General features: G+C 61.6%; 1 protein-coding gene across 1 annotated transcript in view; it reads right to left on the bottom strand.

The window, feature by feature from the left end:
- The window catches only part of MSS51 (MSS51 mitochondrial translational activator), a gene marked incomplete at its 5' end in the record, with an annotated part of 2,932 nt that overhangs the window by 461 nt on the left and 2,200 nt on the right, over positions 1 to 271 (bottom strand). Inside the window, one exon of the mRNA XM_010021074.1 lies at positions 2 to 46. Coding sequence (XP_010019376.1) covers positions 2 to 46 — 45 coding nt within the window. The remainder of the gene's footprint in view (position 1; positions 47 to 271) is intronic.

Raw genomic sequence — 271 nt, 5'->3', positions numbered from 1 at the left:
AGGGTGGGCAGCCAGCCCGCCAGCAGGTCTGGGCAAGCGTGGAAACCTGTGGGGACACAGTGGTAAGGGTCCCACCTCTTCCTATGCCACCCTGACCCTGGCTCTAACAGCACCTGCTCGTGCCAGGGTGCATGGTGACACTGGCAATAGTTTGCCACCCTTAGCAAGGTGGGTACCATCTCCTCACCAGCACGGCTCTGGGTGCCTGGGCTGAGCCACCATATTGAGACCCAAAGGCAGGGACCCCTTTGGGTGCTGCTGATGTGGCAGG

The sequence above is a fragment of the Nestor notabilis genome, unplaced genomic scaffold, assembly GCF_000696875.1.
Source record: "Nestor notabilis isolate BGI_N333 unplaced genomic scaffold, ASM69687v1 scaffold23028, whole genome shotgun sequence".
In the NCBI taxonomy this organism is placed as follows: domain Eukaryota; kingdom Metazoa; phylum Chordata; class Aves; order Psittaciformes; family Psittacidae; genus Nestor; species Nestor notabilis.
This window is presented reverse-complemented; position numbering and strand designations above follow the sequence as displayed.